This window comes from Tripterygium wilfordii, chromosome 21 (genome assembly GCF_013401445.1).
Source record: "Tripterygium wilfordii isolate XIE 37 chromosome 21, ASM1340144v1, whole genome shotgun sequence".
NCBI classification, from domain to species: Eukaryota; Viridiplantae; Streptophyta; class Magnoliopsida; order Celastrales; family Celastraceae; genus Tripterygium; species Tripterygium wilfordii.
Window position 1 is genome coordinate 2890926 of NC_052252.1, and position 19950 is coordinate 2910875.

Genomic DNA, 19950 nt, shown 5'->3' on the forward strand with positions numbered 1-19950 from the left:
CATTCATCTTTCCTTGAAAAGTAAAAGACATTTTACTCAAAAAACAAAAAAGACAGTTAATTTGATCCTTATTGTCTCACACTTAAGTTTGCCGGGTATTTCTCATAATTGTTTATGACAAGTTATTTTACTAATTAAGAGCAACGATGATACTCGTTTTTGAGTTTTTTAATTTATATTTCGATATTTAGGAATCATACCAAAAAGAAATTAGTATTGTTTCAAAAATATGGTGTCAAACTAAATCAATTGTTTGATGGGTCATTGTGAAATACATGAGTCTGAAAAATTGAAAAAATCAATGGAATCGTAAATAATCGATTGATTAAATTTATTAAAAAACCGATCGACATCTAGGAAAATCTTCAAATCATGGCGCCACTTTTGAAATCCACTACTTTCGAGAACCCTCAACTCCCTCAATAGAAAACCCCTCTAACCTCTCTTTCTTCTACGAAATATTTTAAGTACGACTACATTTTTCTAATTGTGTTGCGATGGATCGGCCAAGGGAGCAAGATGATAGTGTATCAAAGGAAAATGAAGAGGTTTCGGTGGCGAAGGCAAGTCGACGCGGTCGAAAGAAGGATGCCCAGGTCATTAAAGCTCGAAACCCTAGTGATGTTGGAGGTGATGGAGTAGCTCTAACTGCGTCAAATGAGAAAGACAAGATTTTGGAGGATGATATTCAGAAGAAAAGGAAATCTTCAGGTTACAATGTTTCTGAGGAAGTTAAAATCAGTAAGAGGGATCCCAAAGTGAGTACATTCTCTACTTTTCTTGTAATATTTATTTTTGTTTAATATGGATTTAGTTAATTAATTGTTTTTTTTCTTACCACCAGTGGGTAGCCGAGGAATCTTTAATGTGCCACCAGTGCCAGAGAAATGACAAAGGCCGGGTTGTTCGATGTCGGAAATGCACCACCAAACGATACTGTATCCCTTGCTTGACCAATTGGTAAATATTTTCACAATAAAGATCAATTTTTTTTGTTCTTTGTTATTAATTACATTTTTGCTATTTTTGATGTTCTCATCGTTGTTTTGTTGAGTCTGATGTTTTTCATATTGCTTCAAATCAATCATTAATGACGCAATTTTGTTTTGAATTTTGTGACTCTTGTTTGGGGTTGATTTTATTGATTTAGCATGTCTTGTTAACTTCTTGCTGAAGCTAACTGATGCTACGCCCTATATGGCATTGCATTCACTTAAGGATCAATAGATATTGCCTACATGTTTCCTGTTTGTGTTGGTTTTAGTTACTGAAATTTGGAAACAATTATTTCTTAAATGTTTTCCCATCTATTTAAGAGTTAAATTTACTGAGAATGTTAATTGAATTTTGTTCTATTTTTCTCTTTCCATTTTATTTGTTTTAAAGTTGGATACATGAGAAGTGAATGACTTCCTGATTAGAATGTTGTGCGCATGTGGTGCTGATAGATTATGTAGCTACTATATGCTGAATTTTGTACTTCTAATATTGCACAGGCTTGTTTAGCGTTATGGGGTTGGAGTCTCTTTGTCGTTAGATACATTTCATGTCATATTAGATTATTAATAATCCATGAATTACATTTCCCTTACATACTCATGTTTCCTTAATTGTGGTTTGATTCCACTTTTGCCTTTTCAAATAGTGTTAGTGATTACCTCAATCATGATGTAGGTATCCTCAGATGATAGAGGATGAAGTTGCTGTAGCTTGCCCATTTTCGTGGGATTTGCAACTGTAAATCGTGCTTACGTCTGGAATATGTCCCAGTAGAAGTCAGTTTACTATACTAGCTCTCTGACTCTGGGTTGCATGCTCAGTGTTTTCGTTGGTGGCCTTTAATGCATATGAAACATTTTTTTGACTGTAGATTCTAAAGAATTCAAATTGGAAAATTAGTAAAGACGAAGAAGTTCAGCATTACAAGTATATAGTACAATCGCTTCTTCCACATTTGAAGCAGTTAAATGAAGAACAATTGATGGAGACACATATCGAGGCTAAAAGACAAGGTATTTTCCTTAGATTTTTTTTAGTTGAATCTTTATTTTGACTTAAAGGAACTCATGACTAGACCTTTTTATTTCCAAGTTAGTTGGTATCTCTTAGTCGATAAAGCTTTACTAAATGTTACAATGCTAAACAGGTAAGTTTTTTAGTACTTTTCTTTCACTCATTTTAGATGGTTAAGTTCTGATCTTTCCTTTCACAAATTAAACTTGAGTCTCAGTTAAAATCAAGTCAGGCAATTGGTTGTTCTTAGGGTTACAGAGTCACCTTTTCTTTTACTTGGGCTTGTCCATGAGTTTGAGCATGTATGTGTGTGCACTATTGGGCAGGGATATCAATGTCAGAGTTAAAGATAACAATAGCTGATTTTGACATGGATGAGCGTGTGTACTGGTAAGTCCCTTTAGTATACTAGTTACTTATTTTTCCTCTGTTTATTTATACTGAGAGAATTCTATTTTCTTCTTCTTTTTTTTTCCTTTTTTTTTTTCTTTTTTGTTTTGTGTCCAGTGATATATGCAGAACTTCGATATTTGATTTCCACAGAAGCTGTTCAAACTGCTCCTGTGACATCTGTCATATTTGTTGTCAGGAAATCCGTGTTGGAAACTTGTGCTGCGGCAATCAGGAAAAGGTGATATTGAAGTATGCTAAGGTGGGGATTCAATATTATCATGGGGAGGACATTCATGTTGAAAATGAGGCTGAGGTTGAATTGGCTGATGAGGGAAAAGCTCAATTGGCTGCTGAAACTTGCTCTAGGGATGATGTAAGGTCAGCGTCTAATTGGAAAGCCAATAAAGATGGAAGCATACTGTGTCATTGTGGTCATGGGATTCTAGAATTGAAGAGTATGTTCCCTGAAAATTGGGTTTCAGAGTTGGTAAGGAAAGCAGATGATGTTGCAAAAGCTTACAAACTTGTGGACACTGTTAGACTTCCTGGGGCGCCATGCTTGTGCTTTGAAGCAAATGGTGATGCTAACTTGAGCAATAATAAGTTACTAAAAGCTGCCACTCGAGAAGATTCTGATGACAACTATTTGTATTGCCCAGCGTCCAAAGATATCCAACATGAAGATTTGAAGCATTTTCAGTACCACTGGATGAGAGCTGAGCCTGTAATTGTCAGAAACGTGCTAGAAGCCGCATCTGGTTTGAGTTGGGAGCCAATGGTCATGTGGCGCGCCTTTCGCCAAATGAAACATGTCAAATATGACGGCTTTTGAATGTGAAGACCATTGATTGTCTGGATTGGAGTGAGGTGTGTATAATCATTTTATTTGTTGGTTGATGTTGACTATAAATCTATCATACCAATGGTGCTGACATCTAATAGAAAATCTAGTATTGTAGCTTTGTTGGCTATTAGTTCGAGTATTTTCTTGTGTTTTCGAGGAATGTTTATTAACATTCTTCAAAGAAAAGGAATTGTCATTTTTGCGTATTGATGTTGTGATGATAACCTGGAATTATTGTTCTTGATACTGCTTCATCAATTCCTCTGTATCTACCATTACTGGAGAACATTCTTAAATGGCTTGGAAGTTACGCCATTTTAGCTTTGTGGCATCTAATTTTTGTTGGAAAGTTCAAACAACTCAAGTTGCATGTTCCTAATCTTGTGAGATAATCGAGTAGTAGTTTTGTTTCTATCACAAATGGCTTGGTTTGTGGATGCTTTATTAATAGTCATGAACATTGGTTATTTGAGAAACTACTGTGAGAGTAAATGAAATTTGTTAATAAACCGTATATGAACTTGTTTACCACAGGAAAATTGTGCGAATCTTGTGAGTGACTACTATATGGTCATTTTCCCTTTAAATTTTTGTTGCATATTTTCTACAGTAGACCTTCCTTCCTTTTTTCCCCCTTAAAACCACAAAATTTCTTCAAATTCATAATTGTGTTATGCAGCAGGCGATAAGGAGGAGTTTATATCTAGTATCTTATTTTTCCACCTTGTTTCTAGTGTTAAACAACTATAGCTAAGGTTATTTTTGTAATAATCTTGTATAGGTTTTTTTTCTTCCTAACGTTAAATTTGGAGTTCTTTAATAATTAGCAATTTAACTTGTTTTCCCGTGTGGTGTGCCTACGAAAGTATTTACGTCTTAGGATTTGAAATGTCTGTTCTATTTTCTATTCAAATAAGAGGTCTTTTAGTTCACTTGCAGCACCAAGGTTTAGTGCAAAGAGGTATAATTCAAACAACATTTGTATTTGGTCTATTTGTTTAGAAAATTTTAACTGCTGGTAAAGATCTAAACTGAAAATTGTTATGTGCAGTACGAGATTAATGTCCACCAATTCTTCACTGGATATTCAGAAGGTCGATTTCACAAAAACGATTGGCCTCAAATACTGAAATTGAAAGATTGGCCTTCTTCAAACCTATTTGAGGAAGTCCTGCCTCGTCATGCTGCAGAGTTTAAATGCTGCATACCTTTCAAGGAGTATACACATCCTACAAAAGGTGTTTTAAACATTGCTATTGCATTGCCTGATATATGTTTGAAGCCTGAAATGGGGCCAAAGACATATATTGCTTATGGAGTTGCTCAAGAGTTTGGGCGTGGAGATTCTGTAACCAAGCTTCACTGCAATACGTCTGATGCGGTATGCGTAGCCTTTATTTTTCATTCTCAAGTTCAACCATGGGTCCCCCTTGGTTTTGTAGATTGTGTAATGTTCTTCTGTCTGAAATGTGATGGTATCGTTTTCGCCATGAAACAATGAATTAATTTCTTGTATTCAATGCATGCATGCTTAAGCCTCCCATGCACCCCCTTTTTACATGATCTCAGCACTTCTGTGCCCATTTCAGGTAAATGTTTTGACACATACTGCTGAAGTGACCTTTTCTCCTGGACAACTTGCTAAAATAGAGAATTTGAAGAAGCAGCACTTTGAGCATGACCAAAGAGAAATTTTCGGAAAAACAGAGGCTTTGGATGTTAAAGTTTGTTGGTGTGGCAACAGTTCTGAAAATGGTAAGGAATTTAATCTGAAGTTTACGACTAAAATAAGATTGTATTCGGAATGAAATTGACTTTTCAATGATTCTAGATATGGATAGCAGTAATGATGGTGGAAAGTTGGTCGGGGTGGAATATGACGAAGGAGGTGCTGTAATGCCACGTGCCAGTGCCAGACCCGGGCCCCACTGCACACGCCGACATTACAGGCTCCATGGGCCACTACCCCCAACCCCTCCCTCTCGGTCGGACTTTACCACGCACCCCGAGAGTAGGTTGTTGCTAGGATTCGAACCCTTCACCTAGCCTTTAACATAGTGCCCATGGCAACCTATGCTACCAACTAAGCCATGGCCTAGTTGGTAGCATAGGTTGCCATGGGCACTATGTTAAAGGCTAGGTGAAGGGTTCGAATCCTAGCAACAACCTACTCTCGGGGTGCGTGGTAAAGTCCGACCGAGAGGGAGGGGTTGGGGGTAGTGGCCCATGGAGCCTGTAATGTCGGCGTGTGCAGTGGGGCCCGGGTCTGGCACTGGCACGTGGCATTACATAAAAACTGCCTTTTTATAAATTTCCCCTGCCAGACACGGGCCTCAGGGTACTCTCCAGGATCCATGGTCCAGACAGCCCAACCCATCACCACACTAGAGCGGACGCACCGACTCAACCTAGTACCTGGTAGGTTGTTGAAGGTAGGAGTCGAACTCCTCACCTCCCTTTAACATAGGTCCTATTACAAGGCACCATATGCTACCAATCGGGTGACTGTGAAGAATAAGTACCCATTGCCGAGAATCAATGATTTGTTTGATCAATTACGGGGTGCAAGACACTTTTCTAAAATTGACTTGAGATCCGGTTATCATCAGTTGAGGATTAGGGAGTCAGATGTGCAGAAGACGGCTTTCCGAACACGGTATGGGCATTATGAGTTCCTTGTTATGCCTTTTGGACTCACTAATGCACCTGCGGTGTTTATGGATTTAATGCAGCGTGTACTCCGACCATTCTTGGACCGTTTTGTGGTGGTATTCATTGATGATATATTTGTTGTATTCACCCACGGTCCAGGAGCATGAGTTACATTTACGGGCAGTGTTACAAACGTTACGGGAGCATGAGTTGTATGCAAAAGTGAGCAAGTGTGAATTCTGGGCGAGGGAGGTGAAGTTTCTTGGACATGTTATCACACAAGAAGGCATTGCGGTGGATACGTCCAAATTGGAGTCAGTGCTGAAGTGGGAAAGGCCGAAAAATATTACCGAAATTCGGAGTTTTCTTGGCTTGGCAGGATACTATCGACGTTTCATTTGTGACTTTTCCGCGTATTGCTGCACCAATGACGCAGCTTACACGGAAAGAAACACCGTTTGTATGGTCTGAGGAGTGCGAGAAGGCATTTGAAGAGTTGAAGCGGAGACTTACATCTCCACCAATATTAGTTGTTCCGAAAGGAATGTGGGATACCAAGTCTATTGTGATGCTTCTAAAATAGGCTTGGGATGTGTCTTAATGCAACAGGAGAGGGTAGTGGAGTATGGTTCAGCGGTTATTGAAGCAGCATGAACGGAATTATCCGGTTCATGACTTGGAATTGGGCGGCGGTGGTGTTTGCACTTAAACAGTGGAGATATTACTTGTATGGAGAGAGGGTTGAGGTGTTCTCTGATCACAAGAGCCTCAAATATCTCTTCACACAAAAAGAGTTGAATCAGAGACAGCGAAGGTGGATGGAATATCTAGAGGATTATGATTTTGCATTAAATTATCACCCGGGGAAGGCGAATGTGGTGGCCGACGCTTTGAGTAGAAAGAATACCATTGCGGCAATTTCTATGCGGGAGTGGGAAGTTTGTGGAGTTGATAAATTCGTTTGGGTTGGAATTGCAAGAGCGAGAGGAGAAGTTGTATTTGGAATGTGTTTCTGTTCGGCCGGCATTGATTCAAAAGGTGCTAGATGCACAAATTGAGGATGCAACATTTGATGTGATTGAGGAGGAGTCCGGATGGATTAGAGGTGGAGAGGGTGGTGTGAGATTTGAGGGTAGGTTGGTGGTGCCAAATGATGAAGAGTTACGGGAGGAAATTCTGCGGGAGGCACAACCATTCCCGGTTTGCCATGCATCCCGGGGGTAACAAGATGTATCAGGATTTGAAGCGTCAGTTTTGGTGGCGTGGAATGAAAGTTGATGTGGGTAAATATGTGGCTAGGTGCCTCACTTGTCAACAGGTGAAGGCGGAACACCAAAGACCTGCGGGGGTTGTTACAAACCGCGTTCCGGTTGCTCAATGGAAATGGGAGAATATCACCATGGATTTTGTGACAGCACTACCATTGACACCGAAGAGGAAGGACACCATTTGGGTGATTGTGGATCGGTTGACGAAGTCGACACACTTTCTTCCAATTAACAAGACAGATTCACTTGAATCATTGAGTAGATTGTATGTGCCGGGAAAATTGTGAGGCTGCATGGAGTTCCGTTGAGCATTGTATCGGATAGAGATCCGCGTTCACGGGACGTTTTTGGGAGAGTTTACAAGAAGCGTTGGGTACCAAATTGACTATGTCTACTTCGTTTCATCCGGAGGACCGATGGACAAAGTGAGAGAACGATCCAAATAATTGAAGATATGTTGCGGGCGTGTGTTATGGATTTTGGTAGGAGTTGGGAAGATTACTTACATTTGGCCGAGTTTGTTATAACAACTCGTACCAAAGTAGTATCGGAATGGCACCTTTTGAGGCTTTGTATGGGAGGGCCCGTGTCGATCACCTTTGTGTTGGGCGGAAGTTGGAGAGAAAGTGGTTGTCCGGGCCTGAATTTGTGAAGGAGGCCAAACTCAAGGTACAGGAGATTAAGAAGAGGTTGCTTATAGCCCAAAGCCGACAAAATCCTATGCGGATAGAAGAAGGAGACCATTGGAGTTCTCGGAAGGTGACAAAGTGTTTGTGAAAGTAAGCCCTAGGAGAGGAGTGCAACGTTTTAGCAAGCAAGGTAAGTTAGCACCAAGATATGTTTGGGCCTTTTGAGATCTGGAGAGAGTTGGGGAAGTGGCATACCGTTTGGCATTGCCGCCAAAGTTGTCGAATATGCATAATGTATTTCACGTGTCAACACTCCGAAAATATGAGCCGGACCTTCACATGTATTGGATTGGGAGACATTGACGGTAGAGGATGATGGAACCTATTTTTGTGCAACCAATGAGAATTCTGGATAGGCAAGATAAGGTTACGAGGTCAAGCACAATACCATTGGTGAAAGTGTTATGGATGCATCATGGAACCGAGGAAGCAACTTGGGAATTGGAATCCGAAATGAAGAAAAAGTATCCACATCTATTCGACTTCTCAGGTATGACTTAAATTTCGAGGACGAAATTTAATTAAGGGGGAAAGGATGTGAAAACCCAAAAAAAAAAAAAAAAAAAGTGAAGTGTCCGGACACCCAAACAAGGGTCCGGACACCTCGAGCAGTTTTTGAGCAGATATGCAATCTGTCTCATTTTCTTCACAAAGTGTCCGGACACTTTATGAGCCGTCCGGACACTCGACGATAAATTTCAGTTTAAAACACATTGGGACAGTTTAGTTTTAATTCTTTCACTGGTTTTGACAGAGAACGCCGAGAGAGAGAGAGAACTAGAGAGAACAAGGATTTTGGTGTGAATCAAGGAGAAAGAAGCTTGACTTGAAGATTTTGGACTTTCTAAAGCTTGGTTTTCAAGATTTCTTCAAGATTGAGGTAAGATTTCCATGGATTTCAAGCTAGGGTTTATGGGTTTTGTGGGATTTCGTGAAATTAGAAGTTTTGGGGTAAAAGATTGTTGAGTAATCAAAGTTTATGTATATTAATGCTAGATTTGAGCTTGGATTGAAGTGGGGAGATAGGAGGAGAGGTGGTTGTCCTAAGGTTTGAAGATTTGGGCAAGGTAAGTAGTTACCTTCAAATTTTGAGATAAATGTGAGTAGTTGGTTTGGAAAATAATAATTTTGGGATGTCAATTGAATTGCAAATGCGTGTATGGTGTAGGTTATTGAACTTGGAAGATTGGTGGCATAGTGTGCCTGAGGGGCCTATGTCAAAGGGATTTGAGGTCAGGGGGTCGAGGCCTGCCTGACGCATTTCCAACAACCTACTCTCGGGGTGCGTGGTAAAGTCCGACCGAGAGGGAGGGGTTGGGGGTAGCGGCCCATGGGCCCGGCCGGATCCTTCGGGATGGGTCGTTACAGGTGCTCTCTGGGATATTTTCCGGAGACAGGATGTTCCTAAACTACTGAACTATCTTAACAAGCACTTCAGAGAATTTCGGCATACTTATTGTCTTCCAGTGCAAAAGGTAGTCATGCGCTGTAAATTAAATATTACACTACTAGGTTGTATGGTATTAAAGGATTTCTATTTGATTCATATTTTGTAATAATACAACTCTATTTTCTTTGTCTGAGAGACAATGGAAGTATACTCAATGACATGTTGGCATGGCCCGGCCGCATGGGTTATCACTTATCAGCCATTTTTGGAAATACTGTTGTCAATTAAATGAGTATTGCTGGTTGGCTGCAGGAATTTTGATCAAGGCACATATTTGCAAATTTCCTTGTATTGTCAAAACTGTTTGTGCTGCTTTAATTTACTCATATCTTTGGTTTGTAGGTTTATCACCCCATACATGACCAGACATTTTATTTGACTCTAGAGCATAAGAGAAAGCTGAAGGAAGAATATGGTCTGAGTCATTTACATACTTCTGGCATTGATGTCATATTGTATGTGTTTTGTCTAAGAGCAGATATATATGCTATGTGCTATGATGCAGGCATTGAACCATGGACATTTGTCCAAAAACTTGGGGATGCTGTCTTAATTCCTGCTGGCTGTCCTCATCAAGTCCGAAATTTGAAGGTGGAGTGCAATTCCTTCTGTTTCATCTTTCTAGTAGAATGGTGAAATGCGAATATTACCTAAACAGTGGTCCAGTTTAATATTGACTGTTACCCTTTTGTTTCTAAAGTTCTCTATGACATTGTATTTGCCATTTAGCCTTTTATTTTTATTAATTTATATTGTCTTTTAATTTTATTCTACTACATATCAAAGGAATTTATGACTAACTGTGGCTGTTTGCCTTATCAATTGGTTTGAAAATAACTTAAATAACTGTTTTATACAGTCATGCATAAAGGTTGCAATGGACTATGTCTCACCTGAAAATGTCAGTGAGTGCATTCGTTTGACAGAAGAATTCCGTTTACTTCCTGATGGCCATCGAGCTAACGAGGACATGTTGGAGGTATGCTGTGACCTACATTGCATGTGTGCTTATGTTACTTCTTAATTAATGTTACTTCAGAGCATAAGCTTTCGCATGGTTTGACATTCACCTGTAGAGTTTCCATGCCATTAGTAAGAACACTAGCTTCTGTGTTACACTAGACCTCACTGCTTTCTTGTTTGTTGAAATTTATTTTGCTTTGCATTTGCTTCTTCTGGATGATAGGATGCTTTGGTTTTGTCATCATTTTCTTCCTATCCTTCGACTTCAGTTTTGTTCCGGAGAATATACTCTCCTCCTGTAATGAATAATGATATGGGTGCTTCTAAGTGCTAATAATAAAGCTATTGAGCTTACTAGCCGCTAATGTCATGTTAATTGTAGTTTCTGTTGAACAACCCTTAATATTCCAATGCATAAAATGAAGTTTTTCCTGCTCTCTATGACATACAAATCCATTATCCACAACCGCTAATGTCATGTGAATTGTAGTTTTTGTTGAACAACCCTTAACATTACAATACATAAATGAAGTCCTTCTTGCTGTTTGTGACATAGAAATCCGTTATACCCCTGTAGATGCTTATGCAGCTAATTCACTAATGCATACAAGCATCTTGCATTTGCTTTACTTTTTCTGGAATTTCACTGTAGTGTTGCACATTTGCACTAGCTTGACTTAAAGCTGCTTGTTTTTGCTAATGGCTATGGACTGGTCTGACTTCTGGGCAGAAATGCTTAATGGACTTCGTTTGGGTTCAATTATGTTATGATATTCTAATTGTGAGGCATGCGATTTCTGATCTTAATGCGGAAGTTTTTTTCATCTCTACTTGACAGGTAAAGAAAATGACTCTTTATGCAATGGATCGGGCATTGAAGGGTTTGGAGCCAAATGCAGGGCAAGTTGTTTTTTTTTTTTTGGTTGAGATTTGAAGTACTGGATTGCATGTGCCTTTTGTTCCAGTTTTCCCCGGTTAATCATAAATAATCGACAGCATTAAACTTATTGATTTTCAGGTCAATGATACCTGAAGAGGAAGTAGTACTGAAGAAGAAAGTTCTAAAAGGCAAGGGTAAGAAGGCTGGAAGAAGGAAAGCGAAAACGCAGACTGGTTTCCAATTATATGATTGTTCTAGTCATTTTTGGTTGGACTGCTCACTGATATTAATTTGTAGTTTGTTCAAGTTTGTTATTTTAAATGAAGCCCGAGTAGTTTAGTTGGCGAGCGAGATCATATGTAATCTTGAACCCCGAATTTAGGCCCCATCCCTGCTCATTTATTCTCTTACTTAGTATTAACTTGAACATCAATGTATCCCGGACTGGGAGAAGTTGCCTCATCTTCTTTTGTAGGCCTTGAAGGGTCAAGCTCCAATAGGATTCTTGATTGGCAGATGTTGATTAATTAATTGTGTGAAAAAATTTCGACAAATATACAATCTATTAAGATCGTATATATTATTGTAAATCCACATTTCCATACACACTAAGAATATTGTTGTTCAGTTTTGTTTCTTCTTAGACCTAAACAAGAAAATTAAGCTCAATTCGTTTAAACCTAGAAAATGCATTGTTGATGGTTAAGGAGTGAGCTTGTTAATAAGACATTACTTCCTACATCTTTCGATTTGGGACAACGTATACATTTTTTAATTTTTTCATCACAACCACAAATACCATACTAGCATGAGTGATTACTTCCCATAATGATTGGTTCACCCTCCAAAACCAAATCGGTTGAACCATACCAACCTCTTACATGTACGATGTGTATTTTTTAAAGATACTCCTCACTTGGTTTAAAATATAATAATGTGCATTTGTACGTTTGAACTTGTCTTCTTCTTTTTTTTTTAGATAATAAGTTGTATTGAAAAGAGTAATAAAATATTATGATGCAATTCTTCTTATATTTGGTGTTAGACCAAAGACAAGGGTCACATATTCTAGATTTTCGGTCAACCAAATTAAACAACTCTTTTCCATGGCCCATTCAAAAAGATTACCACACTACCCACTCCAACCCCTGAAACCCTTGAATCTTGATGCTATACACAAATACGTATATATACACAGATAGATACATAAAATTTTTGGTATAGAATCAGGGCAGATCCAAAAATTTCAGCCATTTGGGGCACACATTATGACTTTTTATATAGTTATTTTTCTTTCGACTTGTGCATTTTTTCCTAGATTTTGGAACGTTGTTTAGTAGAGACATGATGGTGGCCTAGTGAGATTTGAGTTTAGCTATGTAATTATTGGATATAATTATTAGACGCTAGGTGATTATCGAGGCTATTGGGAGTCTTGAAATAAAATACTAGAAGGCTGGTATATTTTTCTGAAGTTATTGTCCAATACCATTTCATTTGTTCATGATTTAGCTACATATGTGTAAAATTTGATTAGAAGATAGTTAGACACGTTGCAAGGGGTGGAAACACCTTTTGAGTAAGGGGATAAGTATGTGATTGAGAGATTGATTCGTCTAGTATTAACTCTTCCTATTTTTATGGCGACTACAAAAAGAATATTTTCGGCTATGATTTTTTTAAAATAGTCATAAAAAAATTGTGAAATTTTTTGCAAGTCTATAAGAAATTGGAATAAATACTAAAATTTGGGTTTCAATGAGCATAAAATGCTATGAAATTGTAACAAAGTTATGTGACATGATATATGTAATCGGATCAGATAAGTATTCTCTAATAAATTATTAATCTTAATTTATTGAAACATTAATCATGAAAAACTCGATAATTAGGAGGGCAACAAAAAGTTATAGTCCACAATTAAAGTAAAATGTATAAAAAGTAATGATTAGACTAAAAACGACGAAAAGGACAAATGTGAAAACGACATCATTTTGTTCTCCTATCATCCCTCAAAATTCTTAAAAAAAGTCAACCCAAGAAGGACCAATTCTGCGAGTAAGGAAAAAAAAGTCGGACTCGCGCGGATAAGAGTCGCTTGCCTCAAACTTTACATATTAAGAATGATGATGATGTATAAAAAGGTAATAGTGAGACTAATAATAATTAAAGGAATTTAAGTGAAACATGTGTAGGCAAGAGAAAGGATAGAATAGAAATAATTAGCGATTAATCCAAATCAAACAAAACAAACATTTTAATCATCACTAAATTTAAATATGGATTAATATTTTTTTTAAATCCAGAAAATGAATAGAGCGCTTGACCAACACGCGACTAAACACCGCGTGGGAAACTCTAAACACTAATATTTGATATTTAACATTTGTAAAAAAAAAAAAAAAAAGATTTGATAATGATGATTCTTTCCTCGCCTGCTACTCCACCGTTTCGTGCCTTGCTGACTCTGCTCTCTCTAAATTCCAAAACACCGAAAGAAATTAAGGAAAATAAAAAAAAATAATTTAAATGAAAACAAAATTTAGTTAATTCGAGACAAAAACAACAAGAGGATGCGAAAACGTATGTACACGCCTAAAATAGAAAGAAAGCGCTCTCTCTCTCGCTCTATCTCTGGGAATCATTGTTGAAGTGGTGAGCATACCTTTCGATCTTTAGTTTCTCTCGTTCGGGGGGAATCCTCTGTCGCTTCTCGAAGAATTCCAGTCTTTCACTCGCTTCACTGCCTCGGCCGGCCTTTCAAGGTTCGTTCTTGATTTGAAACTATGACTTCTAGTTTATTTTTATTGCGCTTTGATTTACTTTCGGGCAGTGGTAGGTTTCTTTCAGAATTGTGTGTCAGCGTGTCATTTTCGATTCTTTGCATCTTCTTTTGGCTCAATCTTGGATGAATGTCTTTTGCAGGGCTGTGGGAGAATCTCTCTTCAGCGGAATTGTGGTGAGTTCAGCTGAAAATTTTGATTTCTTGAATTCGTAGGTTCATTCTCCAAGAATTAGGGTTTAATTGACGTGAATTGGTTTGTAGAAGCAGTTTTTTGGTGAATATGGACGGTAAATTAATTTCGATTGTTTGTTTTGATCTTTTCTTTTTTCTTCTAGGTTGCTTGCAGGATGTGTAATCTTACGCAGTTATGCTGCAGCGGATTGTTTCAGATTGAGCTGGATGCAATTCTGGTTTGCTGATGGCTGTTGAAGCACTGGAATTAGGGTTTAGATACCGTTCATATGGTTTTAAAAATTTGTTACCAATTTGAATTGGGAGCCTCTAAATGACGTCAGCAAAAGTTTTTAATTAAAGAGGACTACGGTTTGATATTATTTTTCTTGTCATTGGATGGGTAATAAGCTGGGAAGGAGGAGGCAGGTTGTGGACGACAGGTTTACTAGACCACAAGGATTATATGTTCACAAAGATGTAGATCATAAGAAGCTTAGAAAGCTAATACTTGAATCTAAGCTGGCTCCATGTTATCCCGGGGATGAAGAGTGCTGTTGTGATCTTGAAGAATGCCCAATTTGCTTTTTGGTATATGTTTCTGCTGCCGCCGTTTCTCATCAATTTCTTTTCATTTTCAATTTGTTCTTGGATTCCTTTTTCCTTTCCCCACTATTTGCTACTTAGAAACTAGAAAGTTGAAACAGAACAAGAGGACTTGTTGAATTTGAAAGGTTTGAAATATTTTATGGGCTGCCTTTCTAGTTTTATTTATATCTTTATAAACTGAGGAAGAAGATTATATTTCAATTTTTCATCTTACCTTTCTCTCTGGTTTTTCCACAAACAATAATAACAGAGGCAGAAAAAGCAAAGTTGAAATTACATATTTTGATCGACATGCTAAAGCGTAGTGCAATTCGTTGATGTTTTCTCTTATTGCAGTATTATCCAAGTCTCAACCGATCAAGGTGTTGCTTGAAGGGCATATGCACAGGTTATTGTTGTTTTACAAATCTTGTTGTTCATTTATGAGGTTGTAAATAATTGAATGCAACTTGCTTTGTTTTCCTTGCACCAGAGTGCTTTTTGCAGATGAAGAATCCTAATTCTACCCGTCCTACGCAGTATCCTTTGTTATTGCATCAATGCTGTCCCCGGATGTTGGAGTGGACTTTTCTTTTTGACTGCTAATTCTTTTCTTCTTTGTTCTATCTTTGCTATGGTTGTCATACTTAACTTCAGAAGATGTCCTTTTTGCAAAACCTCCAACTACGCCGTGGAGTATCGAGGTTTGAAAACAAAGGAGGAGAAAGGCTTGGAGCAGATAGTAAGAATTAACAGTCATATTTCACTTTGTCATTTGTTGTTATTGCTGTTTTGCATACATGATCTGCTAAGGAAAGATAATGTTGTGTTACTCAAATTTTGAAGGAAGAGCAACGTGTCATAGAAGCAAAGATTAGGATGCGACAGCAGGAAATTCAGGATGAAGAAGAGAGAATGCAGAAAAGACTACAATTTAGTTCATCTGGTGGTGCAAGTATTGCCTTGGGTGAGATTGAGCAGAGCTCAGTAGCAGGTATATTTATGGAAACTCTAGTTTCTAGTTTCATTTTACTTTTTGTTTGTCCTTTTAGTAGTGAACTTCAAGTTGATGTTTAATTTTCCCCCTCTCTTTCTTCTTCCCTCCCCTCGTGACAGCTCCATCTTACGGGCCTCCTATGGAAGATGTTGAAATTACTTCTTCCCAAGATTCAAGTGCTGGCCCCATGTGCAGTCAGCCTTCACAACCTAGGGCCAACCGGTATTGTCTAATTCTAATTCCCTTTCCTACTCTCTCCTTCATTTTGACTGTTCTGCCATCAGATAATGTGTTCAGTTTGAGGAGTTGTGTGCAGTGTGGTCATAGGATAGACATTCTGCACTTTTACATGCCATAATGTATATCTTAGATGTTAACATAAAGTCTTTAAGGGTTGATGCGGTAAGATGAAAGGAGACAGGAAAAAGATGCTGTCAGCTAACAGATGTATTCAGTTTTGCCACATTAAAAGCACGTCTCGTAAGTCATGCTGTGTTGGATTTTTTTTTGCCCCGTCATACTAAATGAGTAGAGAACAGAACCTTGAAGGAAGCAATTTCTTTTTTCTTTTCCAACCCATATTCTCCATCTCTTCCACTAACACGTAAAGGCATTGTGCATGGGAGATGTTTACCTTTTTCTACCGTTTGTGAGGATCAAGGATATATTTCTCTTGACAACTGCTTTATGGATATGTTGTGCGTCAAATATGATGTTTTGTTGAAATCACACTGTATGTTTTGTTATGTTATTCAGGGACGACTTCTAGTTTCATATCTAATTTTTTTTGAGCTAGTTATGTCTTAATTGGTGTATATTAAATACTTATTGTAGGGATGATGAATTTGACCTGGATCTTGAAGACATTATGTTCATGGAAGCAATCTGGCTCTCCGTCCAGGTAAATTTCTGAACTTATTCAGTCAAACTATATGATGGCAATATAATGTTTCCTCATCAGTATGCAGTTGTTTTGGATGTTGATATCATCTACCTAACATAAAATTGAATGTCATAGTCGGAAGCTAGAATTACAGGTACATAAAGACAATGTGATTTATTATGGATTGGCTGTTTGTTTTTCTCTTTGGTGTCTGTGCAAGTCCTCTTTTAAGATAGGAATTGCAACAGTGGATGACCGGCTCTTTATTTGGTTGAATGACCATAAGCAGATTAATGATTGTTATATGTGGTTAAAGCTATGAACATTTTGGGTCGGAGTTGTTTGGTCATTGTTGGGAACTTATGGTTGGACACAACTTTTTGCATCAGTCTCTTTGAGTGTGAAAAGGTTTTATAAGCTATTATATACTTGGGGCATGTTTGGAAGTGCTTCTGTTTTATGTTTCTGAAAATGGTTGAATGTGTTTACTCATGACTCTCATCAAATGGGTACTCATCTATACAAATGGATCACAACTTCCACACCGATTACAATCAATTAGGATTTGAAATCATATTTTGAATTTTTAATACTTAATAGCTTAATAGGTTAGTAAACTTAATGTTAAGAAAACTGTCAAGCAAATGTCATGATGCCAGAATAACCATTCCTCTTGGATTGACCATAAATATGTCTGTAGGGTGAAAGTGTGAAACTATGTTTAGAGGGTTTGGATGGGGGTTATGATAATCTTTAGAGCAAGTTAAGAATAGTGAATTCTGCTTGATGGTTGAAAGAACCTCTGAGTTATTGTGTTGCACGACGGCGTCGGCTTTTAACTTGCATGCCTCTGATTGAATACCCTTTTCAAGTGCAAAATTGACCTTGATTTGAGGCTCAACTGAGCGATTTGAGATTCATTTATTTGTATGTCATATAAAACTAGCTTTATGTATAGAATGATGTTGACATAGGAACATGGTTGTTAGTTGCATTCAACCTGTAATATGTTTAGCATGTGAGGATGGCGCGCCAAATAAATGTTATGAACTCTCTGTTCAGTTATCATTGTTATATTGGGTGTAAGATAATTATTCTGCAATTTATATGTGAATGTTCGCGGATCTTTCTGACAGCTCTGAGCCAATATGGAGCTTGTTTTAGCAGGTTGGTAATTGGAATTTAGGTGGTGGATACAAATGATAAACCTATAGGTTTTGTTTGCGTTAGTTATGATTCTATTTATACCCTTTGTCCTAGGTTTTGGCATGTCAAACACTGCTCTGCATTACAAAGCACGTCATGTTTTTATTGGACAGCTACTTGAACGAGTTCTTGCTTTCGAGCTGTGTTGAACTTGAAATATTTTTGGGGAATTATCGTGTATGTAATGCTTTCTAGTTGTCCATGTGACGACTTCCTATATTTCTTAGATATGTAAATATGGGATTTGCTTTTTCCAGACATTCACAGAGGCTTGATGTATATTCATACTTGTTTCTTTGAATGAGTTAGGAATCTAAAATAGAATAAAAAAAGCACATGAAAGGATAAACTAGTTCAATGAAACTCTCTCGTAAGTATTGACTGTTGGTTGTCGTAAATGTAATTGATGTTTCACACCTTGCAATTCTTATTTTATTACTTAACTTTTAATTTAGTTAATTGGGTTATTTCTTTATTGGGTCTCTTCAGATTAGGCACTGGAATTGATATTACATATAAATTGACTTGGAAGCTTCAAATTCTGTTTACTACTGATTTTTGCTCCTGGTAAAAGTGATTTGAAGTTTTCTGGAAACTGTCACCTACAGGATAATGGCAGGCTGGGAATTCCAGCATATGGTGATGCTGCTCCTGATGAACAGCATATTACAGAAGATCGCTTTGTCTCACCGACCTTGTTGCCAGTGGCTGTATCATCATCTTCCCCTTCTGGGGGACTGGCTTGTGCAATAGCTGCCCTTGCGGAGCGTCAGCAGATTGGTGGAGATTCATCTACCAACCACAATGGAAGCATTTCAGCACTCAACATGCTTCCAGGCAGTAGTAGTGCATTTTACAACAGAGTGGGAGCAGATGGGCAGACCTATCCTCCAGTGGATAGCTATGTTGATTTGTCACATCACAGGGGAATGGCAGTGACGAGGAATGACGATGAGTGGGGTGTAGATCATGGATCGGAGGTGGCTGAAGCAGGGACTAGCTACGCAAGCTCTGATGGGACAGAGGAAGCTGGTGGAGCATTACCGTCAAATGCTGGAATTGTGAACAGTTTCCAGAATGCCCCAGGAGCAATAATTCCCGAGAGTTATGAGGAACAGATGATGCTAGCCATGGCTGTTTCTCTGGCTGAAGCTCGTGCTGTGACAAGTGGATCTGGAGTGAGTTGGCAATAGTTCTAGGTCAAGCTTGGTGAATGGTCTTTCTCAAAGGGATGGTATCGGCCATGGTTGATTAACTAGCTGAGCCTCGAGCGAGGGCAGATTGAGAACGTAGTACACGCAGCTTAGTTCAATAGGTTCATTGTAGTGATAGTTCTCTCCTTTCCTTGGAGCCTCTAAATATATGTTAGAAGGAGAGGGAAAAAAAACTGGCTGTGCAATTCTTAACCATCTGTCTGTATCCGCTAGCTTTCATTTGTTTGCGCGCACAATTACATGGTGGGGTAATGAGAAGTAAAATGTTGGATCTCAAACTATTAAGTGATAGGATTTATGGTCTGAGGAATGGTGAGGTGGTAAATTCCTGGTTTCTAAATGGGGCCTTTGTGTATCAAACATTGTCCAATAAATTTGTGGAAACTGTGCAATGCTGCACTCGACTTTCTACCATCTTCAGTGCATAAAAAAAAGAAACGATCCTTGGTCAAATTCTCTTGAAAGACTCAAAAGCTACACACCATGTCCATGGCTGCCACTTTGGACATGTTGAAGCTCTCTTCTCTTGAGCCTCTCTTTCAAACGCAAACCTAAATCTCTGGTCCAAAAGTGTGTGATATGTGGGACTCACTTGTGATTCATGTTGGTGATAGCTTTGAGATTCGCAGCTATAATTCTACAGTGTGTGGATGTCAACTGCTCCAATCCATCGATGGCATCGGTTGTGGCCCCTATGCCGTTGTTCATGCATCATGTATTTACAAATTCGTTTCTAAAATAGATTTTCACACGTGTTTTCTAAAGTAGATTCTGAGAAACTAGGAGCGCTAACCTAGGTTAAGAGAGGGGAAACTATGGTTGAGTTGTGAGAGATGAGAGTTGAAGTGGGACCCACTTCTTTTTCCATTTCAACATGCCACATCGGCACTTGGGATATACTTACAAATGGGATCCCTAGCAATTATTGTTCTCTCCCTTGTTTATTCTTAACGA

At 38.3% G+C, this 19950-nt stretch overlaps 2 protein-coding genes across 2 annotated transcripts; both read left to right on the top strand.

Annotated features, from left to right (window-relative positions):
- The first annotated feature begins 275 nt into the window (after window positions 1-275).
- Window positions 276-11230, top strand: LOC119987701 (lysine-specific demethylase JMJ25-like). The gene is given in 16 exon segments (XM_038832621.1): window positions 276-758; window positions 845-960; window positions 1675-1722; window positions 1724-1775; window positions 1871-2012; window positions 2340-2403; window positions 2521-3227; window positions 3230-3273; window positions 4302-4631; window positions 4840-4978; window positions 5043-5138; window positions 9228-9334; window positions 9652-9724; window positions 9815-9900; window positions 10169-10288; window positions 11111-11230. Coding segments are annotated over 16 exon segments (2481 nt in total). The 5' UTR covers window positions 276-497; the 3' UTR covers window positions 11207-11230.
- Window positions 11231-13730: 2500 nt separating this feature from the next.
- LOC119989998 (E3 ubiquitin-protein ligase DA2-like) lies at window positions 13731-19400 on the top strand. Its single transcript, XM_038835799.1, has 10 exons — window positions 13731-13917; window positions 14078-14111; window positions 14273-14699; window positions 15054-15105; window positions 15190-15235; window positions 15357-15438; window positions 15543-15690; window positions 15813-15915; window positions 16528-16594; window positions 18391-19400. Exons 3-10 carry the CDS (start codon window positions 14508-14510, stop codon window positions 18973-18975), a joined length of 1275 nt encoding a protein of 424 aa, XP_038691727.1. The 5' UTR covers window positions 13731-13917; window positions 14078-14111; window positions 14273-14507; the 3' UTR covers window positions 18976-19400.
- Window positions 19401-19950: the final 550 nt, after the last annotated feature.